This window comes from Lineus longissimus, chromosome 1, assembly GCF_910592395.1.
Source record: "Lineus longissimus chromosome 1, tnLinLong1.2, whole genome shotgun sequence".
NCBI lineage: Eukaryota > Metazoa > Nemertea > Pilidiophora > Heteronemertea > Lineidae > Lineus > Lineus longissimus.
The window spans coordinates 19815343-19835710 of NC_088308.1; the positions used below are offsets into that span (position 1 = coordinate 19815343).

Consider the following 20368-nt stretch of genomic DNA (forward strand, 5'->3'; position numbering starts at 1 on the left):
AAGTATTGTGAAGACAAAAAAGTTCAAAGAAATTCCCTTCCTTGAAAAAGAAGCCATTTCGGAGGACTGGCGTTTGAAATTGGGGATCAAAGCCATCATGCCCTGACATTGCTGTACCTTCACCATAGTTTGAATTCAGCTCACAGCTTGGGTTAACTCTACTGAAAGCCATCAGCGAATGTTGACAATTATTCAGATATTGCCATCCCCAGAGACTCCGCCATGCCATGATCACCAACATAAAGTCAAATCAATTTACCATGCTGTGGTAAGCTGGGACAAAATAAACTCAATACTAGCATGACGTGTTTGCAAATTTCTGAGATGTTTCAATTGAAAAACATCGCTTGCTCATTACCGATCACCAAACTTCGGCTGCTGCCTCAGTTTCAGCTTTTATTTTAGCTTCACCCTTGCAGTGTTTGGTGAGGACAACCCATACCCCCAGTACGGTATCAGTTCTTTAAACCTGAAAGCCCAAGTTGCTGTCCCTTGACAATATTTCATTTCTATAGGATTCAGCATTGCTGGTATAATAATGGGTTCAATCCCCAATGATCAGTCCACTCTCTATAACTAGGTATAACCTTCATGACGATATACCTTCAGGGAATGAAACATAGCAATTAGCTGCCCCAGGACCGATGAAAATGATTGGTCGTGAGAAGGTTTGGAGACCACCACTCAATATTCATGGAATTTGAACGAGGCAAAATCTCCTCTCAGCCACTTATTGCTATCAAAGAATTGAATAATGCAGCCAAAATTAGTACAATGTGACAGAATACTTTTTGCCCAAGAAGTTTTAAAACCAGTTTCTTCTTGTCTATTGGTCGGAACTTGAAACTGCATTAATTACAGAAAATAATTAATGTTTTTTGTTATGGAGCAATTTCTGGTCAGGCAGTTGGGAACTGGATAATGCATTAATCGTAAAAAGCCATTCTTTTATGGGAAAGTGTTGGCATTCCCCAGGGAAAATGGGTTTTATGAAACTTTTTCTGTCATGATGGATGGACCGAGTCTCCTTCGTTCGCTGTAGATGATAAATTTGATTTTGTATTCAGAACAAGATACATGTATGACATTTTCATTGTCTCATGAAATGCCTTGGGTCTACTGTATCACTTGGGGGAGGGGGGCTTTTGGAATCTTTTCGGTAATGAATCATGATCACCAGTTGAGCTGTCGGGGTAGCAGTGGAAAAAAATCAACAGCACCCATCACCTCGGTTTGATTCCTGGTCAGACCTGATATACTCATGTGATAGGGATGGCAACTCTCTTCAACATTGTATGTTTCCTCCTGGGTCTCAGGTTTCCTTCTGATTTACATTTCTAATCGCCCAATATTGTTCATGGAGCTAATATGTCCCCGTTGACGCTCTCGGCTCTCAATTTAAACAATTGATGTGTACTTTTCGCCGTCTAATTCAATAATGGCTCACAGTCACATCAGCAATATAAATAACACCACCAAGATTGTGAGAAATCATGTTGAAAGATTGAAAGCATTTCAAAACTGCCATTTCACTCCCAATAATATTTAACATGGCTCGCTAACAAAACGACCTTTTCTACAATCACAAATGTTGGCAAGCATGTCTAATCAAATCAATGAGAACTATTGGATCAATCAAAACACCATGATCATTTGCTTGATTTACCATCCTAAAATCCTTTACATATTCCAGCCGTAGATCCTCTCGAGGGTTTGACATCCTCAGCAATCACCATCTAATTCAACCACGGCTAATACCATACAGCTAACATTATGACATTTCATGCAAACGTTTGCAAGCCATGACAAACCTGGCATGACACTCCCATAAATTTTATAATCAAATCAATGTAAAACTCGCCGTCAAACTGTGTGATCTCCAATTTATTGGTTGCGTGATGCCTTCGATAACATTCACGTCCGTAATAAAAGCCAAGTGCAGGCGTTTATCGGCTGATCAGATGTGGTATATCATTGATTTTTGGAGCATTTATAACAACATATGGTTTGAATTTCTGATCGGCATCAAGCCAAACAGATTACACCTGTTTTACGAGAGGTGAATTGGGTGCAGGACATTGGATATCCATATGATTAGTGATCTTGGGCAGGCCACTTAGTCTATTTCAGTGAAACCCATTAGGTAACCTTTCAAAGGTCTGTACGCTGCAGTTCGACCTCATGTGAGATGGGTACTGTGCTGCATGATTATGAAAGCCATATGTTAGTTTTGGTGATGACAAAGTGGAAATCCGTGATGCTATGACAATTTGTTTTTTTTATTTGGAAAGCAAGCTGCCATCCTGAAATAAAGTAGCACCAGCGGAAATTAATCCCATGGGGGAGGAAGACGCTTCTCCTACTCTAGTCACCCAGGGATAATTTCCAAATCGCAGAGTGAATTTCCAGTCTGTTTTATCTGTTTGATGAGAATAATCACCGTTTGTCATGCAACAGGATTATTAGAGTTAGCTCCCGGTCTCCTGTCTATTTCCCGACATGGTTTTTATTAAAAGATTGCAGAAATTATTTATTGTGCATCTCAGAAAATATTGCGTGTTTCATATGTCTTTCTCGCTGTGGGCATGAATCATAAAATGGTGGAAGTTTAGTGACAGCGACTTACTTTTACGCTTTAGGGCTGAAAGATTATGTTCATTGGGCAAACTTGCCAAGTCACAAAGATGCAACTTCCACATTAATTCCATTAGCCGATTCAGTTCACAACCTTGCAGCCTTGTAGTTCTTGTAACAAGATGGAAAACAAATTATTCTACAATTCTTCAGGTTTCGAATTTCTTCTAATTGAGTTAGGATGCTTGAAATTCACTTAACGAAGCCACTCTGTGCCTCGAGCAATCGCCAAGAGAATGGCTCAGAGTAGCAAAGCTGAGATGAGCGGATGTATAGACTCTGGTATGATCTTTCCAGTCATTTGTTTTAATGAGGAAATGACAAGGGGCTCCTTAGACATGGATTTAATTCATTTTGCATGTTCTTGATTGGTTTGAAATTGTTCACAGGAGTTCTGATTTTGAAACGATGCCTTAGGTTATGGCCCTTGCAATGGTGTTAGTATCAGTGTCGTTGGCATCAGCAGTGTCCTAGAACTTTTTTTGTCTCCGTACGCATCAGAAATTGGTGTCTATCAATTCTTTCTGTCTGCAGACGTTTGTGATTTCTTTGCTGTGCCAGGAAACAAAATCACCTGGATGTCAGCCATCTTGAATTCAACTGTGATAGTGCCCATCAAAATGTTTTTGTTAAACACAATTTGCCTTCCAGTGAAGCTGTGTCTGTGAAAGTGTAAGCTGTTGTTTGAAAGCCAGCCTCTGTAATACAATAGAAGGTCTTGCTGGGAGTAATGTTACTTTAAGTTGCGGGGAGTTAAGTCTATGGCTTTAGGTGACAATACCAATGCATTTTCACAAGACAAGACAGTTTTTATTGGGGGAACTATCGGGAGATTGATATTTATAGAAATATGCTTTTGTTTGTGTGGATGGTATCTTTAAGGATATGTGGTGCAGCGACAATAGGTGAGAAAGGGGAAAATGGAAGTCTGATATGTTTTACCGATGTTGTCTGATATCAATGAGACCGTACAAAATGGCTCAGGTAACTTCCCTCTAATGAGGCAAATTCTATTATTTTTGAGGTGATATGTGGGAGTAAAAAAGTGTCTGGTGCAATATATGGTATTTGGTGAGAGACCGAATAGTTGTTGACATGGACTAGCCAAGGCAAGAGATGCCAAATACGCCCTTCAGGCCCTTTATCACCAATGGTGTTATCTATCATTGTTTAAGTCACACCTTTGCAAATGAGCTGGAGCAAGGCCTATTTGAGTTCATGTCAAAAATCCGGTCGGCTGCCGAGTGTATGGTGGACAAGGGAGGGGCAATGGCATTCCATGAAATGTTCCCATTTTATAGCTCTTTACGGATGGATCCATCAGCAATCGTGCTGGGTTTTTGCATGAGAGTAGTGGCAGGTGGCTGTGATTTATATCGATAGGAAATCCAATATCAGCTTAATCCCTTATTCTCATCTGATTGTGCCATGGGTAATATTCGAAGAGGATTGAGCGACTTGGGTGTCATGCTGGGCACCCTAAACTGATCCTCCTGTCACTCTGAGACTTTTACAGAGAGATGATTTGAGGAGTTGTGGAAATAAGAATGATTTCAAGCATTTGTTGGCTATTTCGTTCCATAACCTAGCCATTGTAATGCTGATGCAGTTCTCTGCCTCCAAAATGGCAGTGCTGATTTAAAATATTGCAGCAAAGGATAGTCGATGACTCTACAGTCGGCTGTAACCTTTCCGCAAGCACTTAGAAGATAACATTGGCAACTCAAGTATTCTCTTCACTATATGTCGTTTTCAATGAGTTATGGAGTATTTTATTATTAAAAGCTGTTGTTACATTTAACCAGGGTATGCAGTTGATGACAACCAGGTTTTGATTGGAAGATTTTCGATTGCGTTGTAGTATTAGATGATGTTGGACTTTTCCAAAGTTCTTAAGGTCACTTTCTTAAAGCCAATTTGGTTTCAGGTACATGGACTCATAGCGGTTGCAGCTACGAAATCAGGTCTTTTGATTTGTAGCTTTAATGAATTAAACGCCAATATGCTGAAACATGTCAAAACTTTCTCGTTTTAGGATCCTCGCTTCAACGATGAGATTGATATCAAAACAGGGTATAAAACGCGGAGCATAGTGTGTATGCCAATCAAGGACCATTACGGAGAAACGATTGGTGTAGCGCAGGCAATCAACAAAATCGGTGTCATAAATGAACCATTTGATGAGAAAGATGAAAAGGTGGGTGAAGATTATCGATGTTGTTTGTTAAAGGGACTATACTGCCAACAATGGCTGTAGGATCATACCACTAGAAGGTAGTTTACTGGTCAGATGTAACAACCCATTTCGTGCTCAGCACATGGCATTTCATGCATTGCCAAACTGCACACAGCATTGTACCTTCAGGATGAAGTTGTAAATTGCTGTAAAAATGAAATTGAACTATGATTTGCAGTTGGAGAGTGGTGTATGACCCAGGGTTGTACTTTCATGAGACCGCCACCACATCTAAATTATATCAAATATTGAAATGAAAGCTATTTCTCTTAATTTTTTTGCAATAAAAGTTATTTATGAGTCGATTAACATAATCTCGCTCATTCATCCATTAATATAGTGAGTGGCGGTAGATTACAACTTGAGTTTATTTCCTATCCATCAATTACCTCAGTCTAATTGACAGGCTCGGCCTGACGATTATGGCTAACGGCTGGTGGATCTGCATTCGATATGTGCTTCTTTGAAAGTGTTACAGATTGTTTTAGTTCTCACTTTATCATCACAGACGTATGGGCAGACAGACATACAGCCAACACCAACAACAGAAGTCCTATGCATTCCATATCCCATATCCCTGATCACATTATCTAGTCTGGTCTTGTGCCACTGTCATGATGTCTATCGTCCTTTCAATCATCATTGTCTCATCACATCAAGCTGAGTTGATCCTCGCTGGGCTCATGATAGAAGTTATCTGTTTGATTTTATTGTTGCTGCATTAGTTGTTTGAGCTGAACGCCAGACATTACATGAAAAGAAGCGAATGGTTAAATAATCAAAGCTCAATATTTTCAATTATGCATTTCTTGTTTATCATGCTGCATTATTAATTCAATCAATGAAGTGAAAAAAAATTTGGTCAATACTGCTGCGATAACATCCAATTTCTCATCAACTTTGCTATCGACCTAGCGATATAAACTGCGCTTGATGTCCCAGCGGATTAAAGAGTCGCCATTTGACGAATAGATCCTCGACGCAAACGAAAATATTTGACACAGACAGCTCCATTTTAGCCTGTTGGGACCTTGGAGATCATCCAATCGTGCCTTGTGACTTTTCATCAAATGTCGGATGACATTTATTGATCATACTCGAAAACTAAGAATTGTCCTGAGATGTCTGAGAAAGTTAGATGAATAGCTTTGCTCTATGCCATTTGGAAAGAAAGATAGTCACCCTCTATTTCTCATTTGGGGGTTTTGTTACTGCTTGGCTCCAAACAGGACTCGATATGGATTTGGGTTTGTAATAGATTGCTCTCCCGCTGGTTTTGAAATTGCAAGGCTTTATGATTTAAAGAGACTGTTTGTAGCTTCTGTGCATGCTGTATGGTTTTTGCTCCTCTAGGGTTTTGATGACTTGGTTCATGCTGAGCCTTCATCTCATCGGCTTTGGCAGTTCTGTCATTATCGCGCTATCTATCACGTCGTCTCCTCCTTGAGCCATGACTTGCCATACCCAGCCAGGTTTTCATATTTCTCTTCTATTCTTTATAATAGCTCATCAAGTCCCTTCCATTTTCTTTGGCATTTCTACGCGCAATTCATCACAGTCATCTTTTTGTAGCCAACCATGATCCATACAACAATGTAGTGTACGCAGTCTTATTTTTATCACATTTGTAATAATTTTTCATCGTTGTCGCCATTATGCCAGATCGGCGTGACATTTAGCGCATCTGACTTTTACGATGTTTGTCTCGTAAAAATTCATCCATCTCATATTGTTTGTGCTTCGCCACCTTGAAGAAGCAATGCACTCAGAGGGATAATCTTCGATCTTGGATGGATCAGAAAGACCGATCATTGTCGTTCACACCATTTAAATCACGCTATGAATCTCCATCTTTTGCGTGTTGGTTTCTAATCTGTGTTGCCAATGTGACTTCAGCTTTTTAGGGGATTAAAACTTTATGGCGAATCATATTTTAACATCAGATTGTTGCAACAACATTCAAATCATCTATGAAAATTATCTGGGGGGCGGGGGCATATCTTGATGTGACTTATAGATATATAAACGGCAGGTGCTGTAAAGCACTTTGAGATGTAGTCTTAGCCATTATGACATATTGTATAGGGACATATCACAAAGAAGTTGGGTGTTGTTACCGCTTGAAATCAGATGACGTCACTCGCAGACACATTACTACCAAAGGATCTCCTTGCAGGTACCATACAATTAACTTACTCCAACACATGACCAGTTGTATCGATGGCCATTTCCTCTGTTCATGCATTTATCACCTCCTAGATTATATCCTCCTGGTGAGCAAATGAGACCTGGTCTAATGCACGATTCTGGACCTCATTTTGTCAATCGTCTTTGATGGGCCATCAAGGGGATTGGACAAGGGAGCCATTTCTTGCACTCATTTGTTGAGTGATAAAGGTAATGGCGTTGGTTAGGTCGGGTGTTGGTGTTGAATTGCTGTTGTTTTTCTGCAGATATCTTGACTTGGTTAACATGACAGAAAACTATTGCAGGGTGATATAAAAAAGTGTAGTTTGTATTGGTAATGATTCTCATCTTTATGAAAGGAATCTGGTGTCGTTGCTTAAGTTATAGATCTGTGCTGCATGCAGCTGAAATCCGACCAGGTTGTCTAGATAGGCAGTTTTCCATTTCCGTTGCGACATGCAAATTGCAGCGATAATCTCACCATCTGAGCTCGCTTACAAATGAGCCATCTCTCTTTACTATAGGGTTGATGAATGGGCTTCTTGATTTCGCTGGGGCTCCGACAGTAGACTTCCCGGGAAGTTTGCTGGGAAACCTTGTAAGAGAATATAGAAATACTCGCAGGAAGTGTAGCATGTCGGCATTGAGCAGTGTCATTGAAAAAGATATTGTACTGTGAATGTTCGGGATTTCATTTCAGGGTCGGTTGATGTGTGTAGTATGGTGCTGAAACTATTTCACACATGTCTGATATTCTCCTTCTTCTCTTTTCAGGTGTTCTCGTCATATTTGGCGTTTTGCGGCATCGGTCTCAGGAATGCTCAGCTTTATGAAAGATCTCAATTGGAAAATAGGAGAAATCAGGTATTACGAGGTCTGCAAGTGCAATTCAAACTTATCATTTACTCCAAAATCTTCCTACAGGCCAGACATCATCTACCCACAATAATACAAATAGCTATTGCAGGTGCTGCAGAGCTCTCTTGGCCAACAGGTCTCTAGTCTAAAGGCCTACTTTGTGGTCAGAAATTTGATATCTATTGCATCAAATTACCTGCCTGTATTACATTAGTTGTAGATATTTTGATATGAATTGTGACCTTGACTCTTCCCATAATGTCTTTGACCTTGACCTTTGTCATTTTTAGGTATTACTTGATCTGGCCCGGATAATTTTTGAAGAACAAAGCAATGTTGCGTCGCTGATACAGAAAATCATGATGCACACTCAGTCATTACTTCAGTGTGAGCGATGTCAAGTATTACTGGTTGACGAATCATCAAAGGTTGGTATCTCAGCGGTGAAAACGACGGGCGAGATGAAAACTGTTTTGTGTATTTGTCACATTGCTGTGATCACAAGTCATTGTCATTGTCACATGATCATTCGATTTCATTAGTTTTATGTTGAAGGTTTTGATGGTAGGTGAGTAAATCTGAACTGACCACTTGTCTCATCACGATGTCCATTCTCCCCACAATTTTTCTCTGACTAAATTATTTGTGCTCCATCAGCTATCAATAGATGTAGTCAGTCACTAAGCTTTAGGCGTATAATGAGTTCAAAATTGAAATGGATGTTTGCTTGTAAAAAGTACTGATTCATCAAAAAAAAAAGTCATATAGATAAAATCTATGTCTCCTGTGTTCCTTCCCTTTTTGTGTCTCTTCCTAAAATGAAAAAGTTGGGAATCAATCTTATTAGCAATACTCTCAAGGAAAATCTTACGAAGTTTATTTAAATCTAATTAATACACATGTTTATTAACTATTTTTTCTGTTGATTTAGGCATTTTCCACAGTGAGTAATCAGTTGGCTAGATTTCATCTCTATTGATCTCTTAGACTTTTTCTGAAAATCTTTTGCTTTAGTGCTGTTTAGATTTAGCCAAACGTCCTACTTCAAAACTGAAATCTTGCACTTGAATGCTGAGATATTGAATAGGTCAACATAGAGATATGTTCCTTTGAATGGTAAGCTACCAAATGTAAAATAACACTCAGGGGTGTTTTGGATGTGCAATACTATAGTCTAATGTATCTGTTTGGGTTGATTTCCCCGTAGACGGATCTAATCAGGATGCCAACGATTGCTTCAGATTTTGCATTAAAACAATCTGGGTAGGGAATGTAATTTGGGACATTGGTCTATTCGACCTACGAAGTAATCAGGTTTATAAGACTCCAGGGAAGGAAACCAAGCTGTGGCAGAGTCGGAATCGAAACAAGCTTTGTGCTCTTGACCCTCATTGGTGTTACAGGGCGAGATATATTAGAAAATCAGATCAATTGATTCCTCTGATCAGTCCGCAGGTTCAGTACCTGCAGATGAAGATTGAGGACAATGTTGTCTCCTTTCAACTGCATTTTGCACTGTCTGCCTCAAAGTGCTGACAATGTCTGACAAACAATCTCATCTCCTTGACTGCTCTTTATACTCCAAAGGCAGTCCTATTTATCTCGGATGGTCATGATCTGTCAGCTTCCTGTTACCGGTGCTGTTTACCTGTGTTTGATGGCAGGGACTATAATTGGGCTATTTACTGGTCAACGAAAACAGCCACAGGATAACAATTTGTCACCAAAGAAAGGGCAATGATAGCCAACCAAAATGTTTTTATAGTATATTTGCTTTTTGTCAGTGACAACAAAAATAGGGATGGCAGAGTTTATCATCTTGGTACAAATAAATGCAAATATGGTTGTTGGTGTTCAATATAAGTGATTGTTATATTGATTTCATGCTTGTGTCAGTTGTTCCCTCTTCAACAGACTATATCATTATCAAGTTATTCCCTATTGATGGAAAATATGCAATCTGTTATGTCCAGAAGCAGAAGTTACGACAGATATTACAAAGTTATCGAAGAATAGCGTCATTTGCCCCAAGATCGCCAGACTATTGGCAAAACATGTCTATGAAATTCTACAATCGCTTGTCAGATCTTTCTAATGGCGTCATTTGTTTCCTCTTTGGGCTTTCGATTGTCAAACCATTGCAGACTATAATCCGAAATCGGACCAGTTTCTCTGCTCACATCGACCCGGAACATATCTCTGGATTTTATTTGGGATGGCAATTAGTTACACAGTGAGGGGAGAGAAAGGATGATAAATGCATTGTGTGCTGTCTGGGTGACCAATTGCAGATAACGGATTCCTTGGGAACAGAATAAAGTTGATGTAATTGTATATGTTTGGAACAAAACCTAGGACCATTGTCCCTGGTTGCAGACGTAACTCTGGGCCTCGTCTGACATTTGCTAGGCTAAGTCTTGTTCCCAATTTAGAAACTTTTAAAGATCTTTGCTCGACATGGATGCATTTTTACATAATGTGAGTTCACCGATGAAATGATGAGGAAGTTTAATTGGCTTTCTGCATGCTTAGGGATGGAAATCTCCTGAGAATAATTGCATATTGTTTCTAAGAGGTTTTGCGTGACTTGCTTTTAAAGCGGTACTTGTGTGATTGATTGGTACCTTTGTGCATTGCCTTAAGATGTAAAAGCCATTTCAGAATATCTCTTATTATTCTCCGCCTTGATTGCGCTGCATCCTTTAAATTGTTGTATCCATTTGTCTTATCCTAGTTGTGTGGAAGAAGTTAATTTGATTTTGATCAAGTAACTCTTTCAGCAAACCAGAACTGATAGAAATGACCAATTGTTGGCCTGCCGCTAATGTTCTCTATGGCAGTTAACTGAATGACTTTGTTTGTGCCCTAAAGTTTGACCTTGACAATACCAGATCTAATCTTGGGTATGCATTATTCACCCAGCATTCAATTAAGCTACATTTCTTGGTGCTGAAGGATATTTGCCATCCCTAATGACTCCTTATTCTATCTGGGCAATGCAGGCTTCATTTGTCTTGGAGTAACAGCACTCTTTAGGGGGATTCAGTTCCACAATCATTCTTCATCATCTTGGCGTTTTTCAGTTGTTCTTGACCTTTTGTAAATGCAGTTTGCTTTTCTTCTTAGGTTGACAGTCCTTAGTAAAGAAGATACAGTGTTTTTGCATTGATTCTCATTTGAACAATGGTGACCTATCACATTTTAACAAAGGTGCATTGAACCAAATATTCTTGGTGTTTGTTCCTAACTAATCTTCAAAAAAGTGTTACTGTCAAGAACATTCATGCCATTGGACATTTGGTGTTGATTGCTTACTGGGCATTTTTGTTTCTTTTTAAGTTAACGTTATGATAGCGTAATTGGACACGGAGTGATTTGCGTAAGGGTGTTCCGATGGCTATCATGATGCTATTGACCCTATGCAAGTCAAACAAATTATTTCTTGCTTTCGGGTCAGTGATGCAGCACATCAGTGAAAGTGAGCGAGTTTCTCCTAGGACTATTCCTCACAGTAGAGAATGAATATCAGAAAAACTGGATATTTTCTTGGTGATAATGGACGTGATAATGGATGAAACTGATTAGGCTGTAATTTGTATTCAGTTGTTGTCACTTTCATTGCAGTAGAAACCTGTTCGAGAGTTTTTCTTGCCCATTGGTTGCTTTTACAGCATCAATATTAACATCAAAATTGTCATGATTTGTGGCAGTCTTTACAAGAACTGATGGCAGATAAAATGTTTTCTGCTTCGATGCTTTTAGCCTGGGCTAATCATCCACTATTTATGCTCTTGGTGTTTTCCTGTCATTTCACTTGATGCACACTTTGAAAAAGCTGACAGCAATTTGTCCGTCGAAAGTTCAATTACTTTCCTCGATTGCATCCTCATCTAACCCATCTCCTAAGATTTCTGATGCTTTGAAAGATGTACATGTATGCATGTGCAAAATCTACCACTCTCTCCACCCTGCCCTATTTGCAATGCAAATTCTCCATTTTCAATTAACTTTCAAAATCATACATAAAAAAGCTATTATCTTAATTAGAAGTTCTTTTCATGAAATGAATGGATTGGCTTGAGACTTCTGACGTTTTGAATGATGTAAATGCATGTGCAAAATCTGCCTCCACTTTCAATTCTCTATAATCTTAATTAGATTTCCTTATCTTGAATGAATAGATAGGATCACCCAGACTTTCTTTTCTCAATCAACTTTCCATGTGAAGCAGTTACTTTATTTCAACTATGACTTTATTATCCTAAGGGTTACCCGGGAGCTATTCGTATCACCTTGCCGGACACAGATCTCACCAGTCCAGAGCATATCTATGCAGTAAGTAATTAACATGGTTTTTCACGAGCGAAATCATCAGAGAGTTCACCTCTCACGGGATACCTCTGGAGGAACTAAACTGGTGTGCATCCTGCACAATGTCGGAGCAGATTAGCCAGTTAAGATGTAGTTGTCAGCAATAAGATGACGTAAGAGAATGAACAAACACTGCCCAATTTGCCATGAGCCAAAATACTGTCCTTCAAATACAAAGGTATTGAGCATCTGTGAAAATCAATAAATCATAGAGCATCACCCTCTTGCATTTGTCCAAGACATTTTCTGTTTCATTTTTCGGCAACTTCCTCCAGTGGTAACCCAGATATTGATGATATCACACCATGCTTGTGAAAGTAGACAGTTTTTCAGCCCTATAGAGACAGAACAGCTTGTTAAATGAGTAGATTTCTGCAACACGAGTCTGGTTTATTTGTGCTTATTTAGAGTTTTGCATGCTTTGGTCTGTGGGTTTCCTTGAAAGTGGTACAGTTACTTCTGTTGAGAGTGTACCAAAATGATCACAGGCTAATCTAAGAAATAATTTAAAAGGATTGTGTGATCTTGAAACCACACTCTTATGGATTGCACCGTCTATCCATAACCCATATAGACATGTGGAATGCCTCTTGGTTAGAATTCTGTAAATCTGTCCATTAAAAAGAGTTGGTGTCAGGATCTGGCCAAAATAAAAACACAGACTGGTTATAAAAAAGTGTCTACGTAGTTTTGTTTTAACCAGATCTCCTTTAGGTAGAGGCTAAGCATGAAATGAAATTTGCCTCTGTGTATGATGTAACTGCATGGCAGTCTTAGGAATCGCTCAGACCAAACACAAGCAAAATCACCAAGAGGTACAAATTACCCCCTCTGACTTCAGTCTCCAGAAATCTCCCTTCTATAGCCGATGTTAGCAGTGTATGTGTTTAAGAGTTGCAAAAAGGTGATGGTGCTTTATCAGAACATATCCTTATCACTGAACAATCTGCACATTGCTTGGTTGCTGGATTAGTTGGCTTGTGTTCTGGTTTACAATATATTGAACCAATTAAATACATATTTTTCATTGTTTATTGGTGATAAAATGGATTGCCTGTGAAATGTCTCATTTTGTGACTGGAGAACACCACACTTGAGGCTATCCCTTCTTTTACCTTTCAAGCACATAAAATACTCCACATTCAATCCATGAGCACAACAGGTAGAGGTTCTTATAGTCCATGAGCCTTATGCATTATGGTATTATGCATTAGTTAGCTACCTGGAAGAGTCGTGTCACCACCCAGCGATTCCTTGTCTTTAATCTGTCCTGAACCCTAGAACCTCTTGCCTGTACATCTCTCCTTGGCCCTGTCTCTGGCATGAGCATGACCTTGTATATTTTGTCGACCTTGAACATCCAAAAGTCCTTGTAAGAATTGTCTGCATTTTGTCATCTATACTTTGCCATGCTTGCTGCATTGTTTCATGTTAAGCATGCCATCAGTTTCACAAAATGCATGTTTCTCACACAAATTTTCTCAAAATGCTAAATGCTGCATGTTTTAAAGACTATTTTGCTGTTTCTCTATAGGATATTGTGGTCATGTGCTCACTTCTTACAAAAGCTATCTTGCTGTTTCTCTAGGATAATGTGGTTATGTGCTCACATATTATAAGCTATCTTGCTGTTTCTCTAGGATATTTTGGTTATGTGCTCACATATTATAAGCTATCTTGCTGTTTCTCTCGGATAATGTGGTTATATGTGCACATATCTTAAAACCTATCTGATTGTTTCTCTAGGATAATGTGGTTAAGTGCACACTTCTTGATAAGGTATCTTGCTGTTTCTCAGGAATAATGTGGTTATATGTGCGCACATCATAAAACACCATTTTGCTCTTAAGAGTAATCATGGTTATGTTCTCTCTTCTTTCCATGATATTTCATCTATTAGGTTTATTATTACGGTAACAGAATAATGTCAAAAATTTTATTTCAACATGTTGGTGCAACGAGACAAAACTTTTATCAAAGAGTGATCTGAAGGTTGTTGGTGAAGTCTCAGATATTGTGATATTCTGCAGTCTGTTGGTCCCTCTGAAAAAACTTGAGTGACCTTTGAGAGGTATGAAAGGTCAGGTCCCTGGGATGTTAAAAGGCCTATGTCGTTTGCTCAAAATTTGTAATTTGAAATTGATTTTGAAAATTTCCAATGGTGTAGATATGTACTGAATATAAATTTGAAGCATGATGTTGTGTAAGCTTATATTGATTTGCAAATACTATAAATGCCAAATTTTGGCAGATTTGTATGCATAAAGACTGCACTATGTTGCTGTTTCTGAGCCGCAAGAAAATGCAATGAACAGGAATTGGGCGGGCCTTGAAAGGTCACATTGTCTCTGATTACTGTATATCAGCAAATTTGATTAACAGTATCATGTCGTCTGCCTGTGCTGTGTTAGGTTTGGAATAGGTCAGCATCACAAATCAAGTGTCACCATGTTATATGACTTCACTGTGATTCGATCTGCATCTTGAGACTTCAGCTGGAGATATGGTCGCATCACCTGATGTCACATCACCTGCGTTTAAAGCACCAGCTCTCCTGATACAAATGGTAGACCTAATGCATTTCTGCAATACGAATTAAAGGTCATATTGGCTCTGATTTCCGTTTGATCGGCGAAGTCGATTAGCAGAGTCATGTCGTCTGCTCATGCTGTGTCATGGATGGATTAGGCAAGTCTCATGTTATACGACCTCACAATGATTCTGTCTGCTTCCTGTAACTTCAGCTCAAGATGAGGTTTTGCCACTAGAGGCAGCACAGCAAGCTCTTATGTCGACCTATTAAGAGGTTACAACCCCTCAGATTTCCATATGATCGGCAAATAAGTCAATTAGTTGTGCCATTGTGTCTTACCATGAAGAGTCAAAATCATTTGTTAGCTGATGGGAGCACTTTATATCATATTGTATGATATCATATGATTCTGCTCTGGTTGCGTCACAATACAGCTAGCACAGTTCAATATCAGGGTTCAGCACAGTTCAATATTAAGGTTCTGTACATAGGGGTTCTGCACAGTTCGATAAACAAGGATTCAGATTCTCTTTTTTTTTCTTTACTCAGTGAGTTTCTTCACAGCCTGTGTCCTTGGATGAAGTAAGGGCTTAATTGTTTGAAGTGATTGGTAAATAAGTTGTCAGGTCAAATGATAATGACTTGTTTAAAGAAGTAACCGAATGCTCCATCTGTCTTGAAAAAATTTACTGATAAACTCTTTGTTGGGTTCTTGCACTGTTCATAAATAATGTATCAGTACATCTTTCTGTTGATTTTCCTTGATTGCTTTATTGTTAATAGTTTGATTTTAGACTTGAAAAATTGAAATATTCCATGACTGCATCCATAGGTTAGCTGATGAGAGTGCCTGTCTCCACATTAGCTTTTCATGCTGTGTTTTGCAATTTGATATACGATTTTCACAGGCATTTGACTTACTTTCCCCAGTAATTCTACTATTCATCATTGTTGGTATGCACATACACACACAGTGCCTGTGAACAGCGTGCAGATTGCGGCATAAAATGGTTATTCAGAGGAAGACTTTGAGCAGAATAGATTTTGTCAAAGCAGGATGAGCGTTAATGGCTTTGGGAGAGAGTTTCTTTGTGAGTGTACGAGAGGGTTACATTTGAAACTGTACAGAAGCAGTTGTAAGAATCTTTTTGGACAATGCGTAGTACATCTGCTAAAAGCCTTCTTTATCTGAACTCTGTTACAAAACATGAGTGGCAGCCATCCTCATTCCCCTTTAAAGCTTTGGTCTGCACAAATTTCTCCAAACATCACACGAGTCTCCTGAACTCTAGCAGCCTCAGCCAATGACTTGGTAGTTCGTGCCGCACCACGGTAGTGGATTTTCGATTGAGACACAAGGGAAAAGGTTTGTTATAGGACAGATGGTCAGAGTGCACCACAGTAGTTCAGTTTTGACATAATCTCTCTTTCAGGATAAAAACAAAAGAAACCGTGTTAGAAATGAGACGATGGTGATTATATTTCCTCCTTCTCTGACATCTTATCTATCTATCTAGTTTGCACTCTTACACTCTGACCTTGAACACTGACCCCTGACCTTATGGTGGTGGTCCTGGGTGAGCCACGCTGCTAGAAACTCTTGGAAGCATTGCAGGATAGTTTCATTTAATTCCTGAATGGTGGATATGGAAATCGGTGTCTTGAAATTGTGGGTGGCTTTACGAAAAAAAGCTGAGGTACCTGACGTAACTCACCTTAAAATTATTCTTAATACATAGTGCTGCCACCTTCCATCAAACTGCAGAACTAAAAAGAACTGAATATATTGTTGGACTCTTACTGTCAAACAGCCAGCAGGTATAATTCAGAGTTTTAATTTAACTTATTTGACGTTTGGCTGTATGATTGCGTGATTCAGAACTCATTTATGTTTTTACAAGCAATTACGTGTCCATGGTATTTGAAAATAACTTTCAGCTATTTCCCATAACAAAATATCCTTTCCTCTGTTTTAGACTAGTACTTGTTAGTATTCAGGGATAATGTTAAAGTAATGTACAGTAACTGATCAAAAGTAACATACCATATCATGCGCAACATCTGCGCAACAAACTCTAATACATTTTAATAAGTCATATACAGTGCTTGAATGTGCATCTATCCCAGATAACGTGAAAACATTAACCAAATGCAGTTTAGTAGCGGTGTTTATGAAAAAGGGTTGTTATAGGAAACAACTGAGCCAATAGTCCATTCAGAATTTCATCTATTTCTACATGTTTCTTGCTGTTCTATTCTCTTCGATTTGATTCTGAGGTTTCTTGATTTTCTGTCTCGGTACTATGATGCATTTTCCCATTAAACCTGAAACATTGCAAAGGGACAAAGTGATGCTTTGGATGCTTTGAACTGCTTGTCTTTAGATGATTTTCATGACATAATGACGGAGCAACAGAGGTATAATTGCTCCGGTGTTGAGCTTGGCATGTCCACTCACCGGCAAAGTATTCCACCAGTACAAGCTCTGTTAGTGCTACAATACATGTATCAGCCTGCCATTTTGTCATGAAAATTATCATACCCACAAGAGTCATTTTGATAAAAATGGATTTGCAATCCTTCAGGACACTTTGGCTTTCCCAGCGTTTAGACTATCTCTAAAGTTCTTTCAGGTTGACTTTTTCTCATACTCTGTGTTTGAAATTTCATTCTTCATGTGTGTTATTCAGATACTAGATTTGGCTGACTTTAATTTTTGCACTTTGATCGGCGTTCGACCCTATTACTCTAACAGGCTTGTTGATTGCTCTACTTTTGTAACCTCATGCACTCTGTTTGAAATTTATGTCAATAATGAAGAAAAAAAATTATGTGCCATTTCTGACTAATTAAGCTGATTTGTGTAGATACATTTCATTGTGGAAAAAAAAAGTTAAAAAAGAATGTTTCTCAGCACACAGTATATATAGTTCATGTGAAAATATAAAATTTTTGAATAAATTATATAGAAAATACTTGGTGCTGGCATTCTGTTGAGCAACTGGAGCTGACCTGATGACCGAGTTCTGTCCAAATAGATTTAATTAGCAGCTTGGTTAGTATTAAACATTTGCCAAGTCCAGGCAAAATTTCTTTCGATGATGACAAACCTGTGATTTGCCTTATAGATTTAGTCGCTTGTGTGGGGCAGGGTTTACCACCATTCTGAAAACCTGTTGCACTCGCATGTCATACACACAAATGTCAGGAGCACCAGCAGCTGTCCCTTCAAAAAAAATCATTATCGTCTCTCGTTGCTGCGGAACTAATCAACGTCTCTGGATGGTTTACAGGTAGAGTCGTATAGTACTAACCGCCAGCACTAATGTGTAGTGTATCTGTGTATAGGGTGCACTGGAGTACATCCCATAGTGTACACAAATAGTTGATAGAATATAACCTCTTAATTTTGTAGTAACTAAAATTGTAGAAATGGAGCTTTTGCTTTCAGCTTTCTAATACCATAGAGGAGCTAGGAGGTCAGACTGGTGTCTTCCAGTGACTTGTGTGCACAGTAGGCCTGGGTTGTTTTTGATTCAGCAATGTTAAATTGTCATACAAGCGTTAATGGTTTCTAAGTACCTTGAGATTGGAGAGACCCCTATTAGCGACTATGACTTACCTGGCTCCTGCCTATAGTCTGTCTTCAAGCAACTTGATTGAATGCACACCTCAACTTCATGTGCTAGCATTTGCTTTGCTTCAAATATTGCATGGCAAATTATGAATTCTGGTTGTGTTTTTCCCTAAGCTACCCTCGTATTGGGTCGAATGATTTACGCCCTATTCACAATCAGTGTAACCGCAAAGGATGAATAGCAGGAATTATCATTGGCTGTGCACTAATGCAATTGGCAGAGATTCTGTACAGAGGGTGATTCTTGGATGCATCCAAAATTGTGCATAAACATCACACAAAATTTCTGTGTACAGTTTTGGATGTATAACTAGAAATACCAAAACTGTAACAACCATTAGTTTCATCCTGGAATTAACACCATCTTCACTCATATAACTTAATTTGCAGCATCCACTTGAATTCATTGTGTATTTGTGGTATACTCATATTTTCCAAATCTGAAATTGATTGAGCCCCCAATATTTATGCAGTTGTATTTCCGTTTACTGTTTCATCCAAACACCGCGAGGAAGGTACGTTGTTATAAACAATAACAACAGTATGTAGTACAGTGGCGCCCCAGTTACAAGTGTTGTCACATCTTGCGTAACCTAATTGCCGATCTCTCACCTTATGTGATGGTGTATACCGTCATCGTCGTCAAACCAATATGAGAATCGCCACTTTCTTTCAGGGCTCAACTCAGCGCCATGCACACACTGTCGAAAAATCCCATTTTTGGAACCGATAAACTAATCCCACAAACATGATTTTTCGGCACTGTGTGCAGCCTTGAATGAGAGTGGCAAGTCCTGAATCACCCTAAACCTATTCAGGTATTGTTTGGTCATTCTGAAAGTTGCCTCCTGCACTCAACCCGGTTGTTTGCACAAGTTCAGAAAACTTAACCTTTAATGTCACTAACTACTCATTGATGCTCCCGAGTAACACATACTGTTGACACTCGCAGTTTCACACCCACCTTTTGATCTAGCTTGTAACTTGGGCCACTGTAAAATGGTAGAACTACAACTTTTCATCCAATTTATGAAGTTTGTAAACCTAGGCACAGCTTTACTATGAATCTTTTTATTTGTTCATACTATAGTTTCTTCTTTGAAGTTCTAGAGCTGATCAGGAGGTGTGGCCTGTTTCCAACACATCTCCGTCACTGTATCCCCAAGCCATTATCCCTTGATCATAGATATTATGCGATTGTATACTACAAGTTCTATAACCAGGGTATATTCATACAGCCATATGCACATGAAGGACATGTCATGTAGTGGAACCTCTCTATTCAAGACATCCTCAAGACTAAAAAATGCTGTCCTTAATTGAGAGCCGTCCTGTTTATAGAGATCGGATTAAATGGAAATGACCAATTTGAGACCCAGTGCAGTAGTCGTAATAGAGAAGGTGTCCTTTAGAGAAAGGGTTTCCTTGATAGAGAGGTGACGGCTAAGGGAGGTTCCAATGTACATGTTTATATGGAAGCATGAGTATGGTAGCTGGACTTCAGAATGCATGTCTGCATGTCAGCATGTGCAAACTTGGATAGAAATGGTAGATGTCAAAAATCCACTCTTTCATTGTGTCCTAAGCATTGGAAGAGCTATTGGAAAACTTTCAGGCAAGGGTGGTGTGTTCCCTAAAACTTTTGTCCTAGAAACAGTGGAGTCTGATCAGCTCCTGAAGGTTCGTTAATGTTGTAACGATTTCTTCTCAAATAGCTTGGGGAGAAAATGAACAAATCAAAACTCATAAATAGACTTTTATAAGTTTTTGGTATAGATATGATATCTTTTTCTACTCTTTCCTCATTGACTGTGTTGTATTAGAAATGCAGTGGATGTGAACATTTCAGTATTATGGTTGGTAGTTGGTTTTGAAAATAGTTGACGGTAAAATTGGAGGGACGGTATACTGG

The 20368-nt window shown here is 38.9% G+C and overlaps 1 protein-coding gene across 4 annotated transcripts in view; it reads left to right on the plus strand.

Moving 5' to 3' along the window:
• LOC135490858 (dual 3',5'-cyclic-AMP and -GMP phosphodiesterase 11-like) overlaps window positions 1-20368 on the plus strand; it is a 52807-nt gene that overhangs the window by 22672 nt on the left and 9767 nt on the right. The window contains exons 2-6 of one of the 4 annotated variants that reach the window (XM_064776421.1): window positions 4670-4831; window positions 7832-7921; window positions 8206-8343; window positions 12182-12250; window positions 16253-16291. In XM_064776421.1, coding sequence (XP_064632491.1) covers window positions 4670-4831; window positions 7832-7921; window positions 8206-8343; window positions 12182-12250; window positions 16253-16291 — 498 coding nt within the window. The remainder of the gene's footprint in view (window positions 1-4669; window positions 4832-7831; window positions 7922-8205; window positions 8344-12181; window positions 12251-16252; window positions 16292-20368) is intronic. The other 3 variants (XM_064776429.1, XM_064776437.1, XM_064776446.1) reach the window with 3 other exon arrangements.